The sequence below is a fragment of the Erinaceus europaeus genome, chromosome 6 (genome assembly GCF_950295315.1).
Source record: "Erinaceus europaeus chromosome 6, mEriEur2.1, whole genome shotgun sequence".
Lineage (NCBI taxonomy): Eukaryota > Metazoa > Chordata > Mammalia > Eulipotyphla > Erinaceidae > Erinaceus > Erinaceus europaeus.
The window spans coordinates 7044132-7071751 of NC_080167.1; the positions used below are offsets into that span (position 1 = coordinate 7044132).

A 27620-nucleotide genomic window follows, 5' to 3' on the forward strand; every position below is an offset into this window, starting at 1 on the left:
CTTGTTGTTTTATTGTTGTAGTTATTATTGTTGTTGTCGTTGTTGGATAGGACAGAGAGAAATGGAGAGAGGAGGGGAAGACAGAGAGGAGAGAAAGATAGACACCTGCAGACCTGCTTCACTGCCTGTGAAGCGACTCCCCTGCAGGTGGGGAGCCGGGGTTCGAACCGGGATCCATATGCGGGTCCTTGTGCTTTGCGCCACCTGCGCTTAACCCGCTGCGCTACAGTCCGACTCCCCATTTGTACCCTTTTAAATACGCTTACATTAAGTCTTCATAACATTGTTGATAGATTCTGGGAAACCAAAACTTAGGCAGAACAACAAATAACAAAACCAGACTGACCTGAACGGATGTAGACAAAAATCAAGTTTCTGTGGCATATCTCCAGTCATGAAAATATCACCAAACTGGGCCAGGATGCTGACGGCTCATCTGCAGAGTGCACCTGCTTTGTCCTGCATGCCACCCAAGTCTGAGCACTGCCACACATCTCGGAGGAAGCTTAGGTGCTGTGTGATCTTCCCTCTCTCCCTCTGTCTCTGTTTTAAAAAGTTAACTCAGAGATGTAAAGCCCTAGTGATGACAAAATAAAAAATTCTAAAGATCCAAAAGCCTTCTAACATTTACCTATTACTCATATCCATCCACCCATCCACCCACCCACCCACTCACCGACCCACACTCCCTCAGAGTAAGAGCGTGGAAATATGCATTGACTCTCACTTGCACACCTTTGGGATGTGAAAGGAAACCCAAGTGCCCAGAGAAAATGCACACAGACTTGAGGTCATGCAAATTTCGTATGGACACAGATCCCGGCTAGAGGTCCAAGTGTTTTCTTCTCACCAACATTATAAGAAAAAGTTGCTGAATAAAAAGCTGTTATTCCAGGCTGGGAGTATGGTTTGACCTTTCAATGCCCATGTCCTGTGGAGAAGCAATTATAGAAGCCTGAACTCCTATCTTCTGCAAAAGAATTTTGGTCCAGTGGTCCGGGAAGTGGTGCAGAGGATAAAGCACTGGACTCTTCAAGCATGAGGTCCTGAGTTCAATCCCCAGCAGCACATGTACCAGTGTGATGTCTAGTTTTTTCTCTCTCTCCTAGCTTTCTCACTAATCGATAAATAAAACCTTAAAAAAAAAAGAATTTGGTTCATACTCCTAGAGAGGGGGGAGAAATGTTAGGGAAAGGTGACTAGAGGGATTTCAAACTCAATTCCATTAGGATCCAGAGAGAGAAGAGGAAAAAAAAAAAGGAAAGACATTCAGAAGTAATAATAGGCGTAAGTCTGACTTAGAAAGGAAGAGAAGGGGAGTCAGATGGTAGTGCAGCGGGTTAAATGCAGGTGGTGCAAAGCACAAGAACTGGCGTAAGGATGACAGTTCTAGTCTCAGCTCCCCACCTGCAGGGGAGTCGCTTCACAAGCAGTGAAACAGGTCTGCAGGTGTCTATCTTTCTCTCCCCCTGTCTTCCCTCCTCTCCATTTCTCTCTGTCCTATCCAACAACAACATCAATAATAACTATAACAATAAAACAACAAGGGCAACAAAGGGGAATAAATAAATAATAACAATTGATATTTTTAAAAATCTTTTTTTTTTTTTTTAAAAAAAGGGTACAAACACCTAAGAGATGAGAGAGGTGACAACGTCTTAGAAGACATGAAATGGGAGACCAGGCAATGGCACACCTGGTTGAGTGCACATATTAACATGTGCTAAACCCAGGTTTCTCTCCTCCTCTGTCTTCCTCTCCTCTCTCAATTTCTCTCTGTCCTATCTAACAACGATAATATCAATAACAACAACAATAATAACTACAACAATAAAACAACAAGGGCAACAAAAGGGAATAAATAGTATAAAAAGAAAAAGAAATAATTAAATATATCTTTCAAGGTTAATGACAAGTTAAGTATGCCACCGGAATAAAACATTGTTGCAACCCCAAAATAAATTGTAATAGAAAACAGAAACACATACAGATAAATAGGGACGACTTGTGTTCAAGCAGCTGGGAAGGTGGTCACAGAACGTGCATGAGTAGGGCCCCGACTTTGACTCCCCAGCACTACATATGCTGGAGCACAGTAGTGTTCTGGTTATTCTCTGTCTAAATCAATCAGCGGATGGATCAATCAATGTTAAGGAGAACAATGAAAACTTTTACTTAGCAGGAAGTATTGTTCACACCTGTCCTTTTCCACTCCCTTACTGAAACCACTTACAATGATAGTATACCAGGTCTTTGAATAACATCTCTTTTTGTAGAAGAAAAACTTTATTTATTTACTTATTTATTATTTTTGCCAGAGCACTGCACAGCTCTGGTTTATGGTGGTACAGGGGTTTGAACCTGGGACTTTGGAGCCTCAGGCATGAGAATCTCTTTGCATAGCCATTATACTATCTACCCCCCACCCAAAATTTTATTTTATTTATTTATTTTGCCTCCAGGGTTATCACTGGTGCTCCGAGTGGTGCCTGCACTACAAATCCACTGCTCCTCTGGCTTTTTTTTTTTTTTTTTTGATAGGATAGAGAGATATTGAGAGGGGCAGGAAAAAAAGGAAGAGAGACAGACACCAGGAAATCTGCTTCACCACTCATGAAGTGACCACCCTACAGGAGGGGAGCCAGAGGCTTGAGCCGGGATCCTTACGCCGGTCCTTGAGCTTCACACTATGTACACTTAACTGGTGCGCCACCACCCGGCTCCCTTATTATAATTTTTTATTAGTGACTTAATATTGGTTTACAAAATTACAAGATAACAGGAGTACAATTTTATACCATTCCCACCACCAGAGTTCTGTGTTTCCATTCCCTCCATTGGAAACTGCAGTGGGTTCTCCTAAGGTCACAGATAGGGTTAAGTATTATTTCCATAACTGTCTGTCTATATTTTTGGCTATTTTTTCTATGGTCCTGCCTTCTTTTTCTTTCTTTTTCTCTCTCTTTTTTAAAATATTTATTTATTCCCTTTTGTTGCCCTCATTTTTTTATCATTGTAGTTATTATTGTTGTTATGGATGGTGGGGAGCTGGGGGCTCGAACCGGCATCCTTAAGCAGGTCCTTGCGCTTTGTGCCAAGTTCGCTTAACCTGCTGTGCTACCACCTGACTCCCATATTTAATTATTTCTTAAAATATTCATTTAAGAGAGAGAGTGAGGAGGAAGAGAGAACCAGAGCATCATTCTGGTATATGTGACTCTGGACCTCATGCTTGGGGGTCCAAAGCTTAATTCATTGAATCTTTCCGAGATCATATTATTATTATTATTATTATTATTATTATTATTATTATTATTATTATTTTAACCAGAGCATTGCTCAGCTATGGTTTATGGTGGTGTGGGAGATTGAACCTGGGATGCTGGAGCCTCAGGCATGAGTCTCTCTTTGTACGACTATTATGCTATCTTCCCTGCCCCCGACGTCATTAATTTTGTTCAAACAAAATTTGCTAGTTAAAATAAAAATAGAAAAAGTCACTACTAGAAAAAACAATGTCTTATAGGGGCCAAGTGATGGCAGAGAACATACCTGGCAGAGAACACACATTATAGTGCATAAGGACCTGGGTTCAAGCCCCTGACCCCATCTACAGAGGGAAGCTTTTATAAGTGGTGAAGTAGTGCTGCAGTTATTTATATCTCTAGCTCTCTCTTTTTTTTCCTCCAGGGCTATCACCAGGGTTCAGTGCCTGCACCATGAATCCACTGCTCCTGGAGGCCACTTTCCCCCATTTTGTTGCTCCTGCTGTTATAGTTATTGCCATTGTTGCCATTGATGCTATTGTTGTTGGATAGGACAGAGAGAAATTGAGAAAGGAGGGGAGACAGAGAGGGGGAGAGAAAGACAGACACCTGCAGACCTGCTTCCCTGCTTGTGAAGCGACCCCCCTGCAGGTGGAGTGCCAGGGGCTCGAACCAGGATCCTTATGCTGGTCCTTGCGCTTCACACCATGTGTGCTCAACCCGTTGCATCACCACCCGACCCCCTACCTATATCTATTTCTATATTCTCCTCCCTCATTAACTTCTTTGTTTCTTTCTATTCAAGATAAATAAATTAATCAGTGGGCTGGGTGGTGCTGCACATATTACAAAGAGCAAGGACCTGGGTTAGAGCCTCTGGTCCCCACCTGCAGGGAGAAACTTTGCAAGTGGTGAAGCTGGGCTTCAGGTGTCTCTCTGTCTCTCTCCCTCTTTATCACCCCTCTTCCCTCTCAATTTCTGGCTGTCTATAGCTCATAAACAAATAACGATAAAAAATATATAAATTAATCATAAAAAAGAAAGAAAAAACCACCCCAATGCCTTATATCCTTAGGCTGGTTTATACCCTTGAACACACGTCACATCGTCATCACTAATCATTAATACCTACTAGATTCTAGCATAGTTTTACTACTTAGTAGTAATGTACTACTTAGTCTCCATCATAGCACTTGAGTGTATGCTGTCACAACCATGGCCACACAGACTTGAAAAACCAAGCCTGAGAAAGACTTTGACATGAGATTATATCACATGAAATCAGCAGCATGGAAATCAGGAGGGCAGGACTGGAGCCTCAGTGGATGGTCTGTAGGCAGGTTCTACAGGTGGAAGAGAGAAGATGTTCTGATGAAGGAAGGCTCAGAGACCACCCACGCACAAGTCATTGACTATTTTGTATCCACACTGAGAAAGACTCAACTGATTCAACTGTGCAGATGATCATGTCATGGTACCATCACTGCTATTGAATGAAGTAGCAGATTCCAGCTACAGAGCCATCAAGAGAACAGGACCTAAATTTATTAACATTCTTGCCATTTGCCTGGAATCTATCTCCCTCCAGATCTAGGAGGTCAGAGACCTTGCTGGTCTTATTTGCTACTTGATACAGTTAAAGCAATATTCCAATGCCTGGAATACAGCCTGGCACATAATACTCAACACTATCAATAATATTATGATAAATATCAATATTCATGGAACAAGCACGTTCTTTTCCCAGGGTCAAGATCTATATGGCAGTTTTGAGACAGAATAAACAGAGATAACCAGGGATGGGATGGATGGAAGCCATAAAAGTCAGTCTGGGTTCACCTTTGCAAGCTGTGTACCTCGGTGTGGTTGGGTGTGTGCGTGCGTGCGTGCGTGCGTGCGTGTGTGTGTGTGTGTACTCTTGCCATTTCCAAATTCATGTGAACTCATAATATGAACTAGCTGTAGTCCCTGGGAGGGGCGTTCTTGAGACACGTGTGTCTCAAACTGAGGAGAGATTAAATGCACTTCAAACAAATAGACTCTGAATACACTAAAAAGAAGAGGCTTCATGTTTTTGCCACTGGTCATGTCTGATCCACCAACATCCCATGGAAGTCACACTGGCCCCCAGGCTCTGTGTGGGGTGACAGGAAGACCACAGACACCTACAGTGAAGAACACTCTTGTCAAATGTGTATTTTCCAAGGTAGATTTCCTATTCTCCAGTGTCCACTCCAATTTTGTGATTTTTCTTTTTTTAGAATGTTTTCCAGGCTTGGTTTGATAAATAATATATTGATTGTTTTAGGCTTGCTGGCTCCTTTAGTGAAGTTCTGTGCATTAGCTATTTTTCACCTCTCTGGTCAGTATTTTCCATATGTCAGTGTTTCTATCAATTTGCATGATCGTCCGGAGTTTCTTATTGGGGTGCCATTGATGTTTGAGATAGGTCAGCTCTTTATTGGGGGGGGGGCAGTTTCCAGTATTACAGGACTTGAATACTGTTCACCCTTTTCAGCAAATGCCAATAGTCCCTCCAGTCTTGAAACAGCACACTTCCAGATGTCTCCACTGGCAATAGACCCGTTCCCCACGGTGGCATACTGGCATTCACACAGAGGGCTGGTACTGAGATTGGCAAAGAGCTAGGCTGGACATCCTGGGGAGGGCAAACACCTGGCAGAGTTGGTCCATCACCTCCCTCCTGCATACCCTTCCTCTTCCTCTTTGCTCTTTGCATTTCAGAGTCTTCATCCATGAAACATGATCCACATTATGTCAGTGAGAAAATGCTTCCTGCACTTTAGAGGGAGTGCTATGGGGCAATTATTACTATTATTTTTTAATTTGGTTTTCATTTATTTCATGTTCTGTTGATTTTCCTGCTTGACATGTGATGCTTCCTGGCTCCAGCTCTCTGCATCTGTCTGACAATTATTGCATGTACCTAGAACAGTGCTAGGGACCTGACAGGCTCTATTTTGGTTCATTCTTACAACAGTTTTGCTCAACTTAAAACAAAACAAAACAAGAAAAACCACAACAAGCCTTTTTCCTTTCCCACTTTCCACCAAGGCTTTAAAACATTATGAATGTTACCCCCCCCCCCCCCCAGTTAACAGAATCAAATGATCTCTTACTATAAAGTCCTTGAGAAAGGCTTGGGAGAGGAAGTGGGGAGGAAGGAGTCAGAAAAATAGGTTTCTAGCGGTTAAGCGCAGGTGGCACAAAGCTCAAGGACCAGCGTAAGGATCCTGGTTCAAGCCCCCCGCTCCCCACCTGCAGGGGAGTCGCTTCACAAGTGGTGAAGCAGGTCTGCAGATGTCTCTCTTTCTCTCCCCCTCTCTGTCTTCTTCCCCTCCTCTCTCCATTTCTCTCTGTCCTATCCAACAACGACAGCATCAATAACAGCAACAATAATAACTACAATAACAACAGAAACAATAAGGGCAACAAAACGGTAAAAAAAGAAAAGAAAAAGAAAAATAGGTTTCTGTTCAAAACATGCACAGATCTTACCCCAGGACACACCAAGTCTGTCCCCATCAGCAGTGCTGGCTCATCCCAGACCAGTGTGGGGAAGACCCCTTACAGACAGTGCTGTTTGGGGGCCTTGGGTGTGTTTTGGCTAAAGATTCCTTAATAAGCCAGGAGAGAGTGTGACCACCAGCACCAGCCAGGCAGCCTGCTGCACCTCAAGGATTTGGCTCTTGCATCCTCACCTTCTTCTCATTGAAAAGAAGAAGACCGGATATCTTGAGAGAGGAAGGAAGGGAGGAAACCAACTGGTTGGTACTAAGGAACTTGATGCTGCAGCTTCCAGGGCTTCCAGGTGTGAGGAAAACACCAGGAGCTAAGCAGACACCATCCATCACTCCCTCCTTCCACCCACCCACCCACCTGTACATTCTTCTCGTAACATCTGCTGACCACCTTCCGCCTGTCAAGCTCTCCAACAAACAGTAGCGCAAGTGCCCCTGCCCTCATAAACCTTGCCCTATAGTCATGGGTAATGAGGCAGCAAGCCAGCTGGGGAGAGGTGCTCGCAGGCGAAGGGCTTGGCCTGCATGTGCAGGGAAGGGGAAATAAACTCTCTCTCTCTGTGTGTGTGCTAATCAGAGATGACCTCAGGAGATGAGATCTGATCTAATAACAGCACCATGCTGGGCACAAGTCCTGCTTTTCCAATGATCTCACAAAGACTGCCATCCTGGGGAAAGATGTTCATGATGATGAGGATAATGATGGCAATACCCATTTTACAGACAAAGGGACCAAGGCTAAGAGAGAAGCAGAGATTTCTGGAATGGTACAGGCAGTGAGCATGGGAACTAGCCCAGGCCCTGCACGCTGGAACAGCTGGACTCCAGGTTGTTGGTGCACACGGGCTTGGGAAGGGCAAGGTGCCACCCATGGGTGAATGAACAGAGTGCCACCCATGGGTGAATGTGGGCAGACTTACAGGGGGCAGGGGTGTTGGCTCTAGAACTTGCTGAACTGAGTGCAGGACATTCCACACCCCAACTCTGCCCCAGGCCCTGAAGAACCACTGCCCAGCTGCAGGTGAGGAGGTGCTGGCCTTATGGGTTGCCCTGCAATGAGGACAGTGGGGTCAGAACTGCACCCCAGGGAGTCAGGTGGTAGTGGGTTAAGCACACGTCGCGCAAAGCGCAAGGACCGGCATAAGGATCCCCGTTCGAACCCTTGGCTCCCCACCTGTAGGGGAGTCACTTTACAGGCGGTGAAGCAGGTCTGCAGGTGTCTGTCTTTCTCTCCCCCTCACTGTCTTCCCCTCCTCTCTCCATTTTTCTCTGTCCTATCCAACAACAACGACACCAATCATAACTACAACAATAAAACAAGGGCAACAAAAGGGAATAAATAATAAATAAATAAATATATTAAAAAGAAAAAGAACTGCACCCCACAGCCACCTCAGGCCAGCTGCTGCAGTCTATAAGACAAGAGCTGTGTGCGTGGAGGTGTCCCCTCCTGGGGAGGTTTGCAGGAGAGTCCCAGGGAAGGCTGGAGAGGGCTTGGAGGGGAACTTAGGGAGGGCAGTCTGGAAGCACCAGCCACCTCTCTTGGAAAAGTGTGCAGGGTTCCTGGTTCCTATGGGGCTGAGGCTCCCCGGCATGTTCCAGGGAGCACCCTGGGGGTGGGGTGCAGGACTAAGAGACTGGGAGCCCTCAAGGACGTCAAGAGATTGGGATGGGGTCCAAGCACAGCGAAGGAGGCAGAAAGAGTAGTAATTGCTGAGCTTGCACAGTGCTGGAGAAAGGGTGTCGAGCACCCTGGGGTGAGCTGGAGGACAGGACCCTGGGCCGGGGTGCCCACAGAACCCCAGATTGGGGTGGGGGGGGCAGGCATTGGAAACAGCAAGGAGAGGGTGCTTGGCCCAGGAGGGTGCCTGGAGCAGCAGTTGGGGCAGCACTTGGGGATCCTCAAGTGGGGCCCCAGACAGCGTCCCAAGGTGCAGCAAATAGGCTGGAGAGGTGGGGAGCAGGCCAGGGGTCCCACCCCACTCACCATGATGGAAAAGACGAACGCCACAATGTTGATGGGGTAGGCAGGGCAGAAGCACGAGAGGATGGTGAGCCACAGGTAGTTCTTGGGCATGGGCAGGTCCTCCTCGGTCTTGTCATCTTCGGTGTTGGCCTCGGGACTGCTGTCCAAAGCTGCCTTCAGGTCCGAGCCGGGGGCAAGCTGCGACATGGACATGGGCGAGGCGGGCGGCTGCACTGGCCGCCGGCGGGTGGCGAAGCTCTGAAAAGCCTGCGGGGGGCCCCGGGGAGAGGTGACCTCACCCCGCCTGCGTCTGGGCTGGCACCCGCCGGGCTCGCACCGCCGCCAAGAGCACTGCAAGGGGAGGAGGGAAGGAGGGGAGGGAGGAAGGGAGGGGAGTGGCCGCCTAGAAACTGGGGCGCGGTCAGAGCCTGTCCAACACTCAGAGTCCTTAAGGAAGAGGGTTCGGAGAATGGATCCCTTTAAGGTGCACGCTCTTTTATTTTTCCCTTTTTGTTGCCCTTGTTGTTTTCTGTTGTTGTCGTAGTTATTGTTGTTGATGTCGTTAGATAGGACAGAGAGAAATGGAGAGAGGAGGGGAAGGCAGAGAGGGGGAGAGAAAGATAGACACCTGCAGACCTGCTTCACCAACTTTGCTGCAGGTGGGGAGCCCGGGGGCTCTAACCAGGATCCCTTATGCCGGTCCTTGCACTTTGCACCACGTGCGCTTAACCCGCTGCGCTACCGCCGACTCCCTCATTTTAATTTCTTTTTTAAAAAAAGTATTTTAATTATTTTAGAGAAAGAACAGAGCATACTCAGCTCTGGCTGATGGTGGTGCCGGGGACTGAACCGGACAAATCAAAGCCTCAGGCATGCAAGTCTTTTGCAGAACCATTATGTTATCATCCCGCCCCACCCCCCCCCCCCAGCCCAGTCTCTGCCCCCACCACCTGCTCATTTTCAGTTCATGTTTCTTTGGGATCTTTCGCTATTGGATTGATTTCATTTAGGAGTAAGTCTCAAAATTCTTCCATTGGTAGTCAAAGGGTAGGATTTAATCTCTAATTATCTTTTCTTTCAATGGATGAGTGACCGAGGATGTGGCACAGGGGCTAGCTCATTTTTAAAAAAAATACTTTTACTTAGTAAACAAGGAGAAAGACTCTTCTAAATATTTTACCTATTTATTGGACAGAAATAGATAGAGAGAAATTAAGAGGGAAGGGAGAGAGAGAGACGGAGAGAGAAAAACCTGCAGCCCTGTTTCTCTGCTCTTGAAGATGAGGACTGAGGGCTTGAACCTGCGTCCTTGTGCATTGTAACACATATGCTCTACAGAGTATTAAAATTTTTAATTTTTTAATATTTAATTTATTTTTAATGAAAGAGATAAAGATAGATAGACCAGAGCACGGTTCAGCTCTGAGTTACGGTGGTGTTGGGGATTGAACCTGGGGCCTCAGAGCCTCAGGCATGTAAGTCTTTTGTATTATGCTGTGTGCCCAGCCCCTTATTTATTTATTTTAATGGGTGAGATATAAGGAGAAAGAAAGACACATAGCTAGAGACTCCAGAGCTCTGCTCAGCTTTGACTAACGGCCAGAATCTGGGAACTCAGAGTCTCAGCCATGAAAACCTTTTGCACAGATAAGGTGGTAGCTCAACTGGTTAAGCGTATGCATTAGGACCTGGGTTTGAATTCCCCACTCCTTAGCTGGGTGGGGGTGGGTGGTGGGGTGGGGGGGTGCATAGGAGGAGAGGCTTCATGAACTGTGAAGCAGGTCTACAGGTGTTTCTTTTTCCATTTCTTTCTTTCTTTCTTCTTTTTAAAAATATTTTATTTATTTTATCTTTGAGAGAGATGCAGAGGGAGAGAGAGAGAAACACCAGAGCACTGCTCAGCTCTGGCTTATGGTGGTGCGGGGGATTGAACCTGGGACTTTGGAGTGTCAAGCATGAGAATCTGTTTGCATAACCATTATGCTATCTCCCCCACTTTCTTTCTTTCTTTCTTTCTTCTTTTTTTAAAAAAGATTTTATTTATAAATGAGAAACATAGGAGGAGAGAGAAAGAGTCAGACATCACTCTGGTCCATGTGCTGCCGGGGACTGAACTCAGGACCTCATGCTTGAGAGTCTGATGCTTTATCCACTGTGCCACCTCCCGGACCACAGTCTTTTTCCTTTTCTATCTCCTCCTCCCCTCTCAATTTCTCTCTGTCTTTAGCCAATAAAAAAAGAAAGGGGGTGAGGGGGAGAAGGAAAGAAAAGAAGGAAAGAAGGAAAAAATAATAGCCACCAGGAGTGACAGATTCATTGTCCAGACAGTAAGCCCCAGCAATAACCCTAGTGGCAATAAAAAAAAAAAAAAATTAAAAAGAAGTCTTTTGGTGGTCTGGGAGGTGGCACAGTGATAAAGCTTTGGACTCTCAAGCATGAGGTCCACGGTTCGATTCTCGGCAGCACATGTGCCAGAGTGATGTGTGGTTCTTTCTCCTCCTATCTTTCTCATTAATAAATAAATAAAATCTTTCATAAAAAAGTCTTTTGCACAACCATGCTGTCTCCATCTCAGACATGCGTGCTGGAGTGATGCTCTGGTCCTTTTTCTCTTTCTCTGTTTCTCTCACATCTTTCTTTCCACTTATAAAATGTGGAGGCAGATGACCAGTTTTCCATAATGTCCATATATCACAATTTCTTTTTGCAAGGTTGTATGTTTTATTTCTTTTCCATCCTGCTAGTTTGGATGAGAGACTATTACGCTGGAGTTTGCTCCAGTGATGGGACACTCCCATGTGGTGCTAGGGATGGAACTTGGACCTTGTGCTTTGTTGTTAAAATTTCGGAGGCTCTTGCCGGGCTGGCTTGCTTCACGGGCGGGTATCAGAGACGCGGAGACAACGGCTGGGCGGGGAAGCTGTATTTCTTTATTCAGGAACAACAATTCATAAACTAAGACAAACTAATCACCAAACAGAACTCTGCTGTCTCTTTGCGGCGGCGCAAGCACTCTCTCTCTTACTCTGTAACTCGGGAACTCTCCAACTCTGGAACTCTGCAACTCTGGAACTCTCGTACTGGGGAACCCTCTGAAACTCTTCCACTGTGGAACTCTCTCTTACTCTGTAACCCTGAAACTCTCCAACTCAGGAACCCTCTCCCTTACTCTGGAACTCAGGAACTCTCGTACTGGGGAACCCTCTGAAACTCTGGCACTCTCGAACTCAGGAACCCTCTCCCGCGAAATTAACAGGACTGACCCAATTCTCTTGGTGGGGGAGGGCTAGAACAAACCAATGTAAAGCATACGACAGTGCTTGGCAAGCCACATGGCCTGTTCGGTGTACTCTCTTTCTCTGGCTATACGTGGGCTGTGATTTCTCCATTTTCCTCGTGTATGTTGACATGCCAAGCCCATTCCACAGCACCAGCCACCCTCCACTGAAGTCTACAGACCTCTCTTCTTCCTTAGCCCCCCACCCCTTCAGTGACTTCAGAGCTTAAGAGCTTATTTCTCTTTCTTTTGCTTCTTTATATCCTCCATATAAGTGAGATCATCAGGTATTTGTTATTCTGAATTATTTTTAGTAGAAGTCCTTGCAGTTCCATCCATGTGGAAGTAAAGGACAATGTTTCTTTTTCACTTAGCCAAGTAGTATTTCATTGTTGCTTTCTGGAAGCCAGAGGACAGTCTCAGGGACACCAGTCCAGCTGGCTTCACTCACTCAAAACAGTAAAGTTGATAGGACTCACTATACTTTTTAAAAATTTATTTATAAAAATGGAAATATTGACAAGACCATAGGATAAGTGGGTACAATTCCATACAATTTCCACCACCAGAACTCCATATCCCATCCCCTCCACTGGAAGCTTTCTTATTCTTTATCCCTCTGGGAGTATGAATCCAGGATCATTATGGAGTGCAGAAGGTGGAAGGTCTTGCTTCTGTAATTGCTTCTCCACTGCCGAACATGGACATTGGCAGATCAACCCATACTCCCTGCCTGTTTCTCTCTTTCCCTAGTGGGGCAGGGCTCTATGGAGCAGAGGCTCCAGGACACATTGGTGGGGTTGTCTGCCCAGGGAAATCAGGTTGGTGTCATGGTAGCATCTGGAACCTGGTGGCTGAAAAAGCATTAAGATCTAAAGCAGAACAAATTGTTGACTAATCAGGAACCTAACGGCAAGAATATAGCAGATGAGATTTGGGGTCTCCATTGTGGAAAAAGCTAGTAGGTCTATTTCAGGTGTATTCCAAGGGGCCCATAACTTTACTAGTTTTTTTTTTTCCTGAGCCTGACAGCTAACATACTGGTGGTGTCTGGGGAGATGGTGTCAGAGTTGGAAATAGGAATGGAAAGCTGGATCAGGGAAGAGAGTAGCTCCCAAATATGGGAAAAGTATCTAAATATTGTTAACTGTAAACCCCATTGATTTGATCTGGGGCCCATATTTGTTGCAGGAGCCTGTGTAACCTCTGCATGCCTGTAGGTCTGAGCTTGCATTCTGTGGTCATGGCTAGGATCATTCTAGGCTGCACTCATTTCAGGACCCATCTTCCTCAAGTGGTAGAGTATGTTGCCCAACCTCCTTTCAGAGAATGGGGCTGTCCCTACCATTGCTGATCCACGCTGAGGGCAAGGTCCTATAGGGGCCCATCTCCCTTATGGAGATGACCAGTGACAGTGGCGAGAGGCATCTGTTAGAGGTCTAGGCCCATCATGTCTGTGTGGGAATCCCAGAACTCCCTGACTAGGGTCCTGGGTGATAGGGTGGCCTGGTAGTGACCAGAGAGCCATCACTGATGTATGTCTGTCTGTTGCCCTTATCTAGCTTTTGCAGTCCTTCCTTTGTCTGACGAGGTTAGCCTTGGAGTGAGTGAGGGGAGTGAAATAGGTAGTAGGTGAGGAGGGTGTCTGGGTCTAAGTAGAAACTGTCTGAGTAGGTATTTTATTAGGTGTTCTTTTCAGGTCTTTTTTTTGCTTGCCTGGTGTATCCATAGACTCACTGCAGACTCTTGTGGACTTTTCCTTTAGGGTATATATTTCCCCTAGCTGATGGATACATGTGTACATGTGCCTTGTCTCATGGGCCCTGGTCTATTTCTAGGTTCTGAGGCTTTGTTAGGAAGTGCACCACCCACAATGGAATTATGGAGTCCTATAAGCTAGGAAAGGTCTCACCAGAGTAATGAAGCTGGAAGGTTGACATTCTATACTTGACATTTTCTGGACACAGTCTGAAGTGAAACATGCCAAGGTGGTATTGGTTGCATTGATTAGGCTGTGATCAGCAGATGCAGTATCAGTTGGTATGGATTGAGAGAAACACACAGGAAAGCGAGCCCCACCCCAGAGGTTTCAGGACTGGGTGAAATATGGGTTTTATAGAGAATGGGGAAGGTTCCTGCTGTCTTAGGGTTTAAGAAGACAATAGATAGTTATTGCTATAACCAAATTATTTGGCAATTGGGTTAACTTTGAAAATCCCATTGTTAGGATTCACTGTATCGTATAAGACCTCACCATAATTTATGTCCTTTAATGCTATTTACATAGAGCTGTGTCTTATAAAGTAATGCTACCAGTTGTTTCTGGTCTCCCTGGTCTAAGCTTATAGGTGATTACGTATTTCAAAGAATAAGTCCTTATTAGAGATGTGTTAACAATTTGAGCCCTTAATTTGAAGTCTTAAGTGCTTAGATTGAAGGAATATATACTGAGAACTATAGTCTATGCATCAAAAAGTTTGAAACACTCCATTTTCCCCTCTCATATTGATCAAATAGTAATTTGTGAGATTATAAGTAAATGGGAGTGCACCATACCCGATAGCATAGGTCTGGACTCACTACATGTTTTTTTTAAGTCTTATTTATTTATTTATTTCCTTTTTGTTGCCCTTGTTGTTTCCATTGTTGTTGTAGTTATTGTTGTTGATGAGGTTGTTGTTCTTGTTGGATAGGACAGAGAGAAATGGAGAGAGGAGGGGAAGACAGAGAGGGGGAGAGAAAGACAGACACCTGCAGACCTGCTTCACCGCCTGTGAAGCGACTCCCCTGCAGGTGGGGAGCCGGGGGCTCGAACCGGGATCCTTATGCTGGTCCTTGCACTTTGCGCTGCGTGCGCTTAACCCGCTGCACTACCGCCCGGCTCCCTCACTACATGTTTTATACTAGAAGGAAGTTTGAGGATCTTGGTCCCGGAGGTGGTAAGATTTGGGGACCTTCAGTTCTTCCCTGGATTCCCCAAATCCAGCTCCAGCCTCCCCTGTCCTCTCCCACTCCCACCTATGTGAAAGATTGACTCTCCTTGGAGGCAGGTTGATCCGAGTTAACAGACCCCAGCCTCAGATTGCAGTCTGAACAGCAATAAAGCAATTTCCCTTCACACAGAAGCTGCTGTGAGTTTGACATTCTGTGGTACCGAGCTGTGAGCCCTCATCTGACTTCTAAAGCAATCCATTTAAGGCAGTATAGACCAGAATCCTGGCTCCCGACCCACACAGAGCTGGGATGCTCACACCTGAGTGGAATGGCTTCACGAAATCCTTTCACCTGGCTGAACTCAACTCTAATTTCATTTAAAAAAATAATAAAAAGAATAGTGTGAGGACATTGTCAAGGTCCCCAAGATTGCAAGGCAAGCCAGGTGACTTTAAGTGCTCAATGTTAATTTTTATTTATTTTTTAAAGTTTTGTTTTTTAATTTTTTTCTGCCTCCAGGGTTATTGCTGGGGCTTGGTGCCTGCACTATGAATCCACTGCTCTTGGAGGCCATTTTTCCCATTTTGTTACCTTTGTTGTTGTTATTATTATTGTTGTCATTGCTGTAGTTGTTGTTGGATAGGACAGACAAATGGAGAGAGGAGGGGAGACAGAGAGGGGGAGAGAAAGACAGACACCTGCAGACCTGCTTCACCATCTTTGAAGCGACCCCCCTGCAGGTGGGGAGCCAGGGACTCGAACTGGGATCCTTACGCCGGTCCTTGCACTTTGTGCCATGTGCGTGCTTAACCTGCTGTGCTACCGCCTGACCCCCTTAAAATGTTTTTATTATCTTCATTTATTTACTGGATAGAGACAGCCAGAAATTTGAGAGGGAAGGGAGTGCTAGAGAGAGAGAGAGAGAGACAGACACCCACAATACCGCTTCACTACTTGTAAATCTTTCCCCCTGCAGGTGGGGATCTTGGGCTTGAACCCTGGTCCTTGTGCATTGTGGTATGTGTGCTCAACCAGGGGCGCCACCACCCAGCCCCACAATGTCGATTTTTACTGGGGTGATACCTGAAGAAAAGATGCTGAGGCCTGGCCCTCTGCCTTCACGGAGAGAACTTATCTTGCTCAGACAGCCTGAAGAAGTTGTGCTGGGAAGAAACAGACCCTCACCCACATGGGAAGAACTTATCTTGCTCCTGCCTGCATGGGACACATCTCACCAGAAATATCTCTGAATGGATCATAAATCCCATTAAGACCACCAAACCTTCCCATGCCACTGAACAGACCCCTGAGCCAGAACCCTACTTAGGCCCACCAGCCCCTCCCAGGCCTGCTTCTTAAGCTCCACAGGCAGGAACTCTCACTTTTCCCCTGGCTACTACATTAAAACGTTCACTTGTCAGCACACCTGACTGACTTCTCTCATTTTTGTCTTATATTTCTTCCTTTCTCCTTCCTTCCTTCCTTCCTTCCTTCTTTTTTTTTTTTTTTTTTTTGCCTCCAGGTTATCTCTGGGGCTCCGTGCCTACACTACAAATCCACTGCTCTTAGAGATAATTTTCCCCATTTTTTTTGCCCTTGTTGCCCTTGTTGTTGTCATTATTGTTGTTATTGTTGTTGGATAGGACAGAGAGAAATGGAGAGAGGAGGGGAAGACAGAGAAGGGGAGAGAAAGATAAACACCTGCACACCTGCTTCACTGCTTGCGTAGTGACCCCCCCGCCCCGCAGGTGGGGAGCTGGGGGCTCAAACCAGGATCCTTGTGCCAGTTCTTGCGTTTTGTGATATATGTGCTTAACCCGGTGCGCTACTTGTGTCTCTGATTTCTAACACTACCTCCCTGCCCCACAGATAGTCCCTTGAATGTCAGCTCAGTAGTCATTCTTGGCTCGAATTTTGCCCAAAATCCAGATACCCTGAATTGGCCGATTCCCAGGAAAATAGAAATAATTTCATTACGCATAGTCTCAAGACAAACGGCAGTTACTCATAGCATCATGTACACAGAATCCATCATCTGCTCGGCTTTCAGGAACAAGAACTGATAGCCGGGATGCCCTCGCTTAGCTCATGAAGACGTACTGATTTGGTTATCTGCCTCCCTCACTGTCTGCAAACTCCACGAGAGAGGGACTGTCTTACTCATCTGTGTGTAAGCACTTGACATAGTGCCTGGTGCAAAGTATGTTCTTAGTATAGCTCCTTGGCTGAACACATAAACATGAAATAGTACATTTCCCACCATGTATGACTAATCAGGTAGGAGTAAACCATAGAACTAGACAAGTCTGCTGAATTCTCTGCTGTTCCCCTGTCTACTCTTGCCCTTCCCCACTGTCACCTGACTGCTTGTTCTGCTTTTTCTCTCATCTCCTCAAAGATCACAAGAGCAAAAGTGAGTTCATCTCTTTAGATCTGTCTACATTTTCACAGATTTTGGGGGCGTAGCATGGATCATATGGAAATTCATTTGTTCATTCTCTGTGCTTTCTCTTTTTCTTTTTTTTTTAAATCTTTATATATTTATTTATTTTTTCTTTCGTTGCCCTTGTTTTTTTATTGTTATTGTAGTAGTTATTATTGTTATTGTTGTTGTTGTATAAGACAGAGAGAAATGGAGAGAAGAGGGGAAGACAGAGGGGGAGAGAAAGACAGACACCTGCAGATCTGCTTCACCGCTTGTGAAGTGGCTCCCCCGCAGGTGGGGAGCTGGGAGCTGGAACCGGGATCCTTACGCCGGTTCTTGCGCTTTGCACCACCTGCACTTAACCCGCTGCACTACCGCCCAACTCCCTCTCTGTGCTTTTTCTATCCTCTTTAAGTGCTATGTCTTGTTCAGGGTGGTATCTCCAGCACTTAGAATTGTTCTGGCATGCAGTAGGGGCACAAGCAGTATTTCATAAATGTATGGGTCAGAATTAGCTGCAATATTGAAAACCTGTTTTCCAGGTCTTGACCAAGACCTACTAGAATGATCATTTCCCAGGGTTTCCACCCCCACCCTTGTGCTTGACATTAATTTCTGAGGAAGCTGTACTTAAAAAAATAAACAAACAAACAAACAAACAAAAACCAGTGGTCCGGGAGGTGGCCAGTGGTAAAGCTTTGGACTCTCCAGCATGAGGTCCTGAGTTCGGATCCCGGCAGCACTTGTGCCAGAGTGATGTCTGGTCCTTTCTCTCTCTTCCTATTTATTTCTCATAAATAAATAAAATTAAAAAAAAAAAACAAACCAGTGATCCGGGAGGTGGCTCAGTGGCTAAGGCACTAGACTCTCAAGCATGAGGCCCTGAGTTCAATCCCCGGCAGCACATGGACCAGAGTGATGTCTGGTTCTTCCTCTCTCTTTCTCTCTCTCCTCCTATCTTTCTCATTAGCAAGTAAATAAAACCTCTCCTATCTTTCTCATTAATACATAAATAAAATCTTAAAAAAAACCCAGCATTTTATTTACTTATTTATTGGCTAGAGACAGACGGAAATCATAGGAAATGGGGAGACAGAATGGGAGAGAGAAAGAGAGATAGAGGTGCAGCACTACTGCTTCACCTCTTGTCAAGTTTTTCCCCTGCAGGTGGGGACAGGGGGTTGAACCCTGATCTTTGAGCACAGTATATGTACACTCCACAGGCTGTGTCACCACCTGGTCCCCTGAGAGTGCCTCTGGGAAATCTTTGTGTTTTTTTTTTTTTTTTTTTTAGGTCCCTCCTTAGTAATGCTGATGCAATTGAAAATAATATCAAATCTCAATGGCATCTCTAATTCCTGGGACACAATCCTGGGTCTTTAGTTTGGAGATTCCCTCAGATTCCTCAAAATCAGCCTGTCAAGAAGGAGATGTCTCTTCCTCAAGAGTTTGCTCCTTAGAGTTCTGTCTTGACTGGAAGATTCTGCTTGCCGCCCTGGCCTCTACCCCTACCAGCTCTCTCTTCTCTCTCCATCATCTGCTTCTCCACATCAAAGCCCATTGCGTCTGTCTTAGATGCCACTCTGCACTGCACTCCATTGTCAGCCAACTGTAGGGGTTTGCTTGTTTTTACCAGAGCGCTGCTCAGCTCTGGCTTATGGGACTTTGGGAAACTGGGACTTAGAGCCTCAGGCATAAGAGGTCTCTTTGTATAACTCTTATGCTGTCTACCACTGGGTGCTGTTGGAGCCATGTTTGCAACCAAGCTGGTTAATTTAGTTGTTGTGACTAAAGGTATGGCCATGTCTCAAGGTCATGAACTGTATTGGCTGCTCCAGATCCATTATGTCACCCAGAGAAATCTAGAACAAGGGGTTGCGTGACTCAGCATAGCCCATCTCTGCCAGGAAAATGTCAGCACTGGTCCCACATTGAATCACCTCCATTCTTGGAAGGCATTCAACACACCGCCTAGGTACACCATCTCCCTTAACCCTGATAGCACCTTTTGTGAGGAAGGTGGAACAATTTTGTTTTAAGTCCTGAGGATTCCTGGCATCAGACAAAGAGTCTTGTGTATGGTTTTTTTTCCAGCTACATGGAGTGTTAGAATTTGAACCAGGGCCAAGCTGTCTGTTTGTCTAGCAGGCCCACCAGGCAAGAGAATGAGATGGACATCTCTCAAGTTTGCTGGAGTTATTACATTCTGCTTAGGGAAGCTAGATGAATAGCTTGTTGACAGGTCTAAAATGGAGCAGGGAAATTGCAATCACTTGAAATATTTACAATGAAATTGAAAAGAAAGTGCCCTCACCAGACAGTGTAATGTATATGGTGACACTGGTTCTTGAGGGAAGCATTAGATCACTCAGTAGAGACTTGCAGCCCTAATTTCCTGTGCTTCACTAATTTTCACTTAAGAGATCTGTTTATTGTTCTTGAATGAACCTTAGTGGCTGATTGCTTTCTAATAGGGTGATACCTTCCCTCCCTAAAATGAGAGGAGAAAGAGCTTTCTTAATAGCCATCTGGAGGAGAGAGGAAAGACTTACTGTAACCTTCTGGATCCCAAGTATAATAATTTACCTCCCTGGACCTTTGACATAAGTTGTATTTTCTAGTGTAAAAGTAAGTAATATTTTATTCTAGACAAAATGGAAGACAAAGAGAATCCTCAATATCCTAAATCTGAAAGCGTCATTAGCGGTATCCTGTCATCTGGCGGAAACCAGCACAAAAATGAGGGTCTATTTCCTTCCATCCCTCTTTATGTTATTTTTCTGTAATAAAATGGGATTATTTATGGTTTCTTTTCTTGTTCTTCTCAGTCTGCTCTGTTGTTTTCGCCGGGCTATGTTGTTTTCTCTGGGCTGGCTTCACGGGCAGGTAACAGCGGTTATGTAAATAGAGTGAAGTGGTTATGTAAATAGAATCGTGTTAAGCAGGGGGGATTTAAACCAAATGAAACAGAAGGGGTCTCATGCATACCAACAATTCCCCCTTTCAATAACCGCTGTTAACCAGCACCACCCTCCCTCCAGGGCATTAGTGGTTCAGTGATAGAATTCTCGCCAGCTCCACCCCCTCTCCTTGTCACACCCTGATCCTCTCCTTGTCACACCCTGATTTTCACCAGTCACTTTTCTCTCCACCCTCTCTATGTCACATCCTGTTTCCACCCTACTTGGCAAGTATATATAAAGACAGCATTGTGAGTTTTACGGCACTTTGAGTTTAGCTTAGCTCGGCTTAGATTGTGCTGTGTCCTGCATGAATAAAGAGATACTGCCTACAGCTCAACCATGAGTCCCTGGTTGTCTGTTACCCGCCTGTGAAGCCAGCCCGGTGAAAACAACCTAGCCCGGCGAAAACGACACTGCTCTATGACTACTAAGGTTCTCTGCAGATATTCCCACAGCCTGCACACTGTTTATGGGCTCATTCCCTGATCATTAGGTATTTGACTTAGGGCTAGAGGGTTTTGCTGTCATTTGTAGCTCAGGGAGTGGAGTAGTGGCTAGCGTGATGGGTTTACAAGAATGAGGTCCTGACTCTGGCTGACCCTTGGCATTGACTGTCCTAGAGTGATTCTCTCATTCTCTCTTGCCCCCTCTTTCACTAATGAATATGTTTTTTTAAAAAATTAAAAAAATATATTTATTTATTTTCTCTTTTTGTTGCCTTTGTTGTTTTTCACTGTAGTTGTAGTTGTTATTGATATTGTCATTGTTGCTGGACAGGATAGAGAGAAATGGAGAGAGGAGGGGAAGACAGAGGGAGAGAGAAAGACAGACACCTGCAGACCTGTTTCACTGCCGGTGAAGCGACACCCCTGCAGGTGGGAAGCCGGAGCCTCGAACTGGGATCCTTCCACCGGTCCTTGCGTTTGGTGCCACCTGCGCTTAACCCACTGTGCTACCGCCCGACCCCCGAATACGTCTCTTTTTTTTTTTTAACAGAACTTCTGTGGGGGCCAGGTGGTGGCTCACCTGGTAGAGTACACACCGTACTGGCCAACCAAGGTTCAAGCCCCTGGCTCCCACCTGCTGGAGAGAAGCTTCATGAGTGGTAGAGCAGTGCTGCAGGTATTTCTCCACCTCTCTGTGTCTCGATCCCTCTCTATCTTTCATCCTCTGTCAAAAAGAAAGAAAAGGGGGCCAGGCTGTGGTGCACTCAATTAAGTGCACAATGCACTAAACACAATGGCCTGTGTTCGAGGCCCTGCTCCCTACCTGCAGGGAAGTAGTGAAGCAGCAAGTCTTCAGGGACTCTGTCTCTCTCCCTCTCTACTCCCCTCTCCTCTCTTAACTTATATCTGTCCTATCAAATGAAATCAAAAGAAAAAAAAAGGGAAAAATGGCTGCCAGGAGTGGTGGATTTGTAGTGCCAGCACTGAGCCCCGGTTATAATGTTGGTGGCAAACAAACAGGTTGAGAGGGGTGTGGTGGTGGTGGTGGTGGCACTTCTTTGCTGTGTGTGTGGCCTAGGTTTGAGCCCACTGCATTGAAGGAAGCTTTGGTGCTGTGTTCTCTCTCACCCTCTCTCTCTGCCTTCTCTGTCTCTATCTAAAGTGAGCAACCACAAAAAAAGGTCACTGGGAATGGTAGAGTTGTGTAGGCACAGAGCCCCAACAATGACTCTGATGGCAAAAAGTGAAAACAAAAGCTGTGATGATGATCTTGTGCCGGCTAGCATCTGTGGTCATTTCCTTGTGACTTCGGATCTTACACGATAGCTGTCTGTCTCTGGAAGAGCGGAGGAACTCAGGTAGACTAGTTAAATTGTCTGATAAGATACAACAAAAACAGACCAAGGAACAGTCACAGACTGAATGTATTACAGAAGTGAGATGACTCCAACGAGATGCAGTGAGATACACTCAAAGAGTCACTTCTTCATGCCAAATGGATCCCCGTCTCTATAACATGCAGCGGGATGTGATGTTGAATGTAGAAGTGTGTGGTGGGAGTCATCCAGAATCAGAGGAGGGAGGGGAGAGACATATAGACAGACAGACCCCCTTCATACACACACATGGGGGGGTGGGGAGAGAGAGAGAGAGAGAGAGAGAGAGAGAGAGAGAGAGACATGAGCTTTTTTGTCGACTTTTGAAAATGTGACAGAAAGATTCCAGATCTTTAGGAATACTAGGAGGTAAAACGCAACTGTATTTGTTGTCGTCATATTTTACATTAGTCTCAAATACAGACTTTAGCCATCATGAAATGACTGCTAGGGCTCAGAGTCTTGCCGTACAAGGACAGTGCCTTTCTGGCTAATAGTGTCCAAAGACCATTTAATTTTCTAGTTTCCAACAACTTTGATCCTCTCAAAAGAGGGGGGAAAATCAAACCATGAGGGTGGGAATATGAGGGGGACACAGACTTTGTTCTTTTTTAATTTTTTAATTTTATTATCTATTTATTCCCTTTTGTTGCCCTTGTTGTTTTATTGTTGTAGTTATTATTGTTGTTGTCGTCGTTGTTGGATAGGACAGAGAGAAACGGAGAGAGGAGGGGAAGACAGAGAGGGGGAGACAAAGACAGACACCTGCAGAGCTGCTTCACCGCCTGTGCAGCGACTCCCCTGCAGGTGGGGAGCCGGGGTTCGAACCGGGATCCTTATGCTGGTCCTTGTGCTCTTTCCTTTTTTTAAACCATGCCTTTTAGAAGAAACCACCTCAGGACAGAAAGACATAAAATACAGATGTTCTCAGATTCAAAATGTGATTCTTGTCCTGCTCATCCTCCATTGTACCGGAGAATAAGAACACCTGCCTGTTATTGTTCTGATTATATATATTATATAATTGATAACATGAAATAATGACAACACTCAGTTTTGGATTATACTCTGCAACTCATAGACGCACTACTCATAGTGATTAGCAAATATCGGTGTAGACTTCTTTTTTCTGGGGATTAATGGTTTACAGTAAATACAGTTTTAGATACATGTGTAAAATTTCTCTGTTTTCTTTCTTTTTAAAACATTTCTTTATTGGGGGATTAACAGTTTATAGTCTACAGTAAAATACAATAGTTTGTACATGCATGACATTTCTCAGTTTTCCACATAACAATACAACCCCCATTAGGTCCTCCTCTGCCATCATGTTCCAGGACCTGTATGCTCCCCCCAACCCCAGAGTCATTTACTGTGGTGTAATACACCAACTCCAGTCCAAGTTCTGTTTTGTTTTCCTTTCTGTTCTTGTTTTTCAGCTTCTGCCTGTGTGAGAGATCATCCCATATTCATCCTTCTCTTTTTGACTTATCTCACTTAACATGATTCCTTCAAGCTTCATCCAAGATGAGGTGAAGAAGGTGAGTTCACCATTTTTAATAGCTGAGTAGTGTTCTGTTGTGTATATGGACCACAACTTGCTCAGCCACTCATCTGTTGTTGGACACCTGGGTTGTTTCCAGGTTTTGCCTATTACAACTTGTGCTGCTGTGAACATAGTTATGCATAACTCTTTTTGGATGGGTGTGTTTGGTGCCTTAGGATATATCCTAGGAGAGGAATTGAAGGGTCATAGGGTAGGTCTATTTCTAGCCTTCTGAGAGTTCTCCAGACTGTTCTCCACAGAGGTTGGACCAATTTATACTCCCACCAGCAGTGCAGGAGGGCTCCTTGTCCCTACAACCTCTCCAACGTTTGTTGCTGCTACGTTTCCTGACGTATGATACTCTCACAGGAGTAAAGTGGTATCTCATTGTTGTCTTTATTTGCATTTCTCTGGGAATCGATGCTTTGGAGCATTTTCTTTTTTCTTTTTTTTTAATATTTAGTTATTTATTCCCTTTTCTTTTTTTTTTTTATATATATTTTTTATATATTTATTTTATTTATTTATTCCCTTTTGTTGCCCTTGTTGTTTTATTGTTGTAGTTATTATTGTTGTCGTTGTTGGATAGGACAGAGAGAAATGGAGAGAGGAGGGGAAGACAGAGAGGGGGAGAGAAAGAGAGACACCTGCAGACCTGCTTCACCGCTTGTGAAGCGACTCCCCTGCAGGTGGGGAGCCGGGGTTCGAACCGGGATCCTTATGCCGGTCTTTGTGCTTTGCGCCACCTGCGCTTAACCCGCTGCGCTACAGCCCGACTCCCTTATTCCCTTTTCTTGCCCTTGTTGTCTTATTGTTGTAGTTATTACTGTTGTTGTTATTGCTGTTGTTGTTGTTGGATAGGACAGAGAGAAATGGAGAGAGGAGGGGAAGACAGAAATGGGGAGAGAAAGAGAGACACCTGCAGACCTGCTTCCCCGCCTGTGAAGCGATTCCTCTGCAGGTAGGGAGCCGGGGGCTCGAACCAGGATCCTTACGCCGGTCCTTGTGCTTTGTACTACCTGCGCTTAACCTGCTGTGCTACCACCCGACTCCCTTTGGAGCATTTTCTCATATGATTACTGGCCTTTTGGGTTTCTTCTGTTGTGAATATTCTGTTCATATCTTCTCCCCATTTTTGGATGGGGTCATTTGTTTTCTTGTCTCTGAGTTTGGTAAGCTCTTTTTATATTTTGACTATTAGCTTCTTGTTTGATGTATGGCATGTAAAAATCTTCTCCTACTCTGTAAGGGGTCTCTTGGTTTGGGCAGTGGTATCTTTTGCTGTGCAGAAGCTTTTTAATTTGATGTAGTCCCAATGGTATATTTTTTATTCAAGCTTCTATATAATTGGATTTGTATCATTGAAAATGCCTTTAAAATTTAGATGAAATAGAGTTCTACCAATATTTTCCTCTAAATATTTGATAATTTCTGGTCTAACATCTAAGTCCTTGATCCACTTGGAATTTTTTTGTGTTTGGTGAAATACAGTGATTCAGTTTCATTCTTCTGCATGTTTCAACCTATTTTTTCCAGCACCATTTGTTGAAGAGACTCTCCTTCCCCCCATTTAAGTGTTTTCAGCAAAAGTAACCTCAGACTGGAGAGGACCATCAATATGATTATCTTCAAAGCATGTGTGCTTACAGGCACTCTGCTGGTATAGCTCAGTGAACAGGTTTGGAGTTGGTGGGCACCAAATACATACCAGTAACTAGCTGCAGTTGTACGGAGTGCTCTAGAAGAGAAGGTCCAGGACCAAGGTGGAGGGCTTAACTAATTCCTGGAAGAAGGGAACTTCCTAAAGTCAGGGAGCGCTCTCCTGGGATGGGTAGCTTTGCTTTCAGAGGCCTCTGGGCACATAACCTTTGACTGTAGTTCTCAGAGGCCCATGGGTCCTTTCACAGCACATGGCAGCTTTGGGGACTGGGGTTGCCAAACATCTTCAAAAGTCCCCAAAGAGTGCTTACTCTGGCAGATGGCTTTCTATCAATAAACAGGGCCGAGCTTCCTGCCCAGATGCCTGTTCAATTTACCTCCTCCTCACAGTGAGTCCCTCTCAGCCAAGGGCTCCATTGCCGAGCTCTGTTGAGCTTCAGGGTGCTCTGGCGATCCACCCGTAACTCTTTTAAGAACAAAGGACATTTTATTGACATATAACCCCCCCCCCCAACAAAATCCAAAGATAGATGCATCAGACGTATCAGGATCAGGATGTGGAAGTGATCCCACCAGGACTTTGTCTCCATCTCAGCTCTGCTTTCCCCACATTCAGGGAAAGAGGGGTCACATGAAATCATGGCAGATGGACCCATGGTTCATCAGTCTCAGCTTCTCTCTTGGACGCTTGAGTAGACACTGCTTTGAAATTCTCTAGATCTTACCTCACACTCCAGCACCTCTGCTCACAGTTGGCTCTGTGGAATTTGAGACAAATTAGAGCTGTTTTCTGTCATCTTGTTTGCCCGTGTGACCAGAAATTGGGTGGCTGAGAGAGAAGGAGGAGATTGGTGACTCAGATCAGGAGCGGTGGCAGGCTGGCTGCTATGTTTAGTTGTATTTTTCTGTAACTCCAACTAAGATTCAGTTTTTTCTCCTATCCAGTGGTAGGATCGAATCAGTGAGCCCTTCTTTCCTTGGTTTTCGGTGAACTTAAGAACTACTCATTCTTTCAAAGGATGGGCTGAGGAGATAGCATAATGGTATCAAATAGCCTTCCTTGCCTGAGGCTCTGAGACCCCGGTTCAACCCCAGCACGGCCATAAGCCATAGCTGAGCAGTACTCTGGTAAAGCAAACAAAAGCAGACACAAAAACAAAAGAGACATACTATGTGACACTACCCACAGAGTAACTTCAAGAAAGTGAAATCATAAGGGTAACAATATCATAATGAAGCATTATATTTGCACTCAGCATGTGCTCAAAAGCCATATGCCACTGAAAACTCACTATTTATATTTCAATTGTAACCAACAGCCAGGGATAACTATCTGATAGCCAGTAGAACAATTCCGACTTGCATCTGTTTATCTATGACATGTGAACTAAGAATTCATTTGCATGTTAAGTAATTAAAAAAGAATTATATTCTGTGACAGGAAATTAAAATTGCAGTATCCATAAAGCTTTATTGGGACACAGCAATGCTTACTGGCCTCTGTGTAGTCTGTGGCTGCCTGCATACTCCAATGGCATAGTTGAGTGGTAGTGACAGGTACCACATGAATTACAGACTTAAAATAGTCAAAATATCACCTGACTGTTAAAAGCCAAAATCTACTGCCTCTTGCATACTGTCACATCCCATTTCCTGGGATGCTGCTGCTTTGTTCTGTTTTGTTTTGTTTTTTTTAACAAGGATTATAAAAACAAGCAAACAAAAGGAATTTCTGAGTGCAGATGATAAAGAAACATATGTCTCTTTGCAAAAAAGATCAGAGACAGAAAGGAGAGATAGAGTGAGAACTAGGCAAGAGACAGTTGACGGGGAGAAAGAAAAGGGTCAAACATGAGCTCTCCTGCCTGTGGTTCTGGATTTTTCCTCTTCCTCAGAACAACAGGGGCAGACACTTGGAGGTATACTTCCAGTAAGATGACCAGTCTGCGCTCACTCAAGTCCCACCCTCACCACCTGACCGCTTCCCTCAGTCCAGGGCACCCCAAAGGGAGACCCAGAGTTACTTTAACTCAGAAGATGAAGCAGATGGTGGGAAAGAGAGGGGGCAGCCAAGAAGCCACTTAGGGGTCAGCTGACAACTCTGGGCACAGCACCTGCTGTCAGGTCTAGGAGTCTTTGAGCCAGATACTAACCCCCTCCGGGTCAGAATCCCATAAGGAAAGTCACAGGCACGGTCATGACATCAAATGCCAATATTTT

At 45.1% G+C, this 27620-nt stretch overlaps 1 protein-coding gene and 1 long non-coding RNA gene across 5 annotated transcripts in view; one reads left to right on the plus strand and one right to left on the minus strand.

Annotated features, from left to right (window-relative positions):
* Positions 1 to 9122, minus strand: part of TMEM233 (transmembrane protein 233) — a 39404-nt gene extending 30282 nt beyond the window's left edge. For 2 of the 4 annotated variants that reach the window (XR_009550376.1, XM_060193007.1), the window contains exon 1: positions 8796 to 9122. Coding sequence is in view for 2 of the 4 variants with exons in the window: in XM_060193007.1 (XP_060048990.1) it covers positions 8796 to 8987 (192 nt within the window). In the remaining 2 variants the exon portion in view is untranslated. The remainder of the gene's footprint in view (positions 1 to 8795) is intronic. The other 2 variants (XR_009550375.1, XM_016190499.2) reach the window with 1 other exon arrangement.
* LOC132539075 (uncharacterized) overlaps positions 1 to 27620 on the plus strand; it is a 152770-nt gene that overhangs the window by 46899 nt on the left and 78251 nt on the right. The window lies entirely within an intron of this gene.